This window comes from Atta colombica, unplaced genomic scaffold (assembly GCF_001594045.1).
Source record: "Atta colombica isolate Treedump-2 unplaced genomic scaffold, Acol1.0 scaffold162, whole genome shotgun sequence".
Classification (NCBI taxonomy): Eukaryota; Metazoa; Arthropoda; class Insecta; order Hymenoptera; family Formicidae; genus Atta; species Atta colombica.
The window spans coordinates 622135-623004 of record NW_017259253.1 but is presented as its reverse complement, the minus strand read 5'-3'; the positions used below and the strand labels follow the sequence as shown (position 1 = coordinate 623004).

The following is an 870-nucleotide window of genomic DNA, read 5'->3' as shown; positions in this document are numbered from 1 at the left end:
ATTCGTATTTTTAAATAAAAAAATTATAATAATAACCGTATATATTATAATAACCATGAAATATGTAAAAATTATTTAGTATACCTCATTAAAAACAATTTAATTACTTATAATCACTTGCAATTTTAACATAATCATCGATTTTATTTAATAAATTTTGTTTTCAAATTATATTAATTTATTTTATATAGTGCATATCTTGCATATTTCTTAACATATATTTTAACAGTTTTTACCATGTTTCACAGAGTCATTGTTCTTAAGAGATTTAAATATACCACAGAAGTTTTAATTACCTGAAACAACAATATGTTTGTTTCTACACAATGCAAAAACAATATCATCATTTAATAAGCTATGTTATAAGATATATTAAATTTTGAAAATTCATACATGTGATATGATTGAATTTATGATATTTTAAGCATAATGGATAAATGTAATGAAGCCAATTAAAGAGTCCAATTCTTATAAGATGATTATAATTAGTTTAGTAAAAGAATGTAATTTTCTAATTTTTCAATTAAGAAACAGTTAAGAATATTAGGGGATAATTGCCGAATGCGTAACGATTTAAATCCTCCGTTTTTTATTTTAGTACATACACACACACTCATATACGCAAGCACGCATGCACATACACAATATTTTATATTATTATTTATATTATTATTAATATAAGCAACATTTAATAATAAAAATATAAAAAAAGAAATAGATAAAACACACAAAAAATTAACAGATCTTATTTTTATCAGTAACACTTCATAAAAAAATCAAGTACAAATGATGTTAATTTTTGATTAATTTATGCAGTTGATAATAATCCTTATCATCCAATTTTATTATATTGTATGTTAAATTAATATT

The 870-nt window shown here is 20.3% G+C and overlaps 1 protein-coding gene across 1 annotated transcript in view; it reads right to left on the bottom strand.

The window, feature by feature from the left end:
• Positions 1–242: 242 nt before the first annotated feature.
• The window catches only part of LOC108685942 (odorant receptor 22c-like), a 4164-nt gene continuing 3536 nt past the window's right edge, over positions 243–870 (bottom strand). Inside the window, exon 5 of the mRNA XM_018190958.1 lies at positions 243–296. Within this exon, the coding sequence (XP_018046447.1) occupies positions 243–296 (54 nt within the window). The remainder of the gene's footprint in view (positions 297–870) is intronic.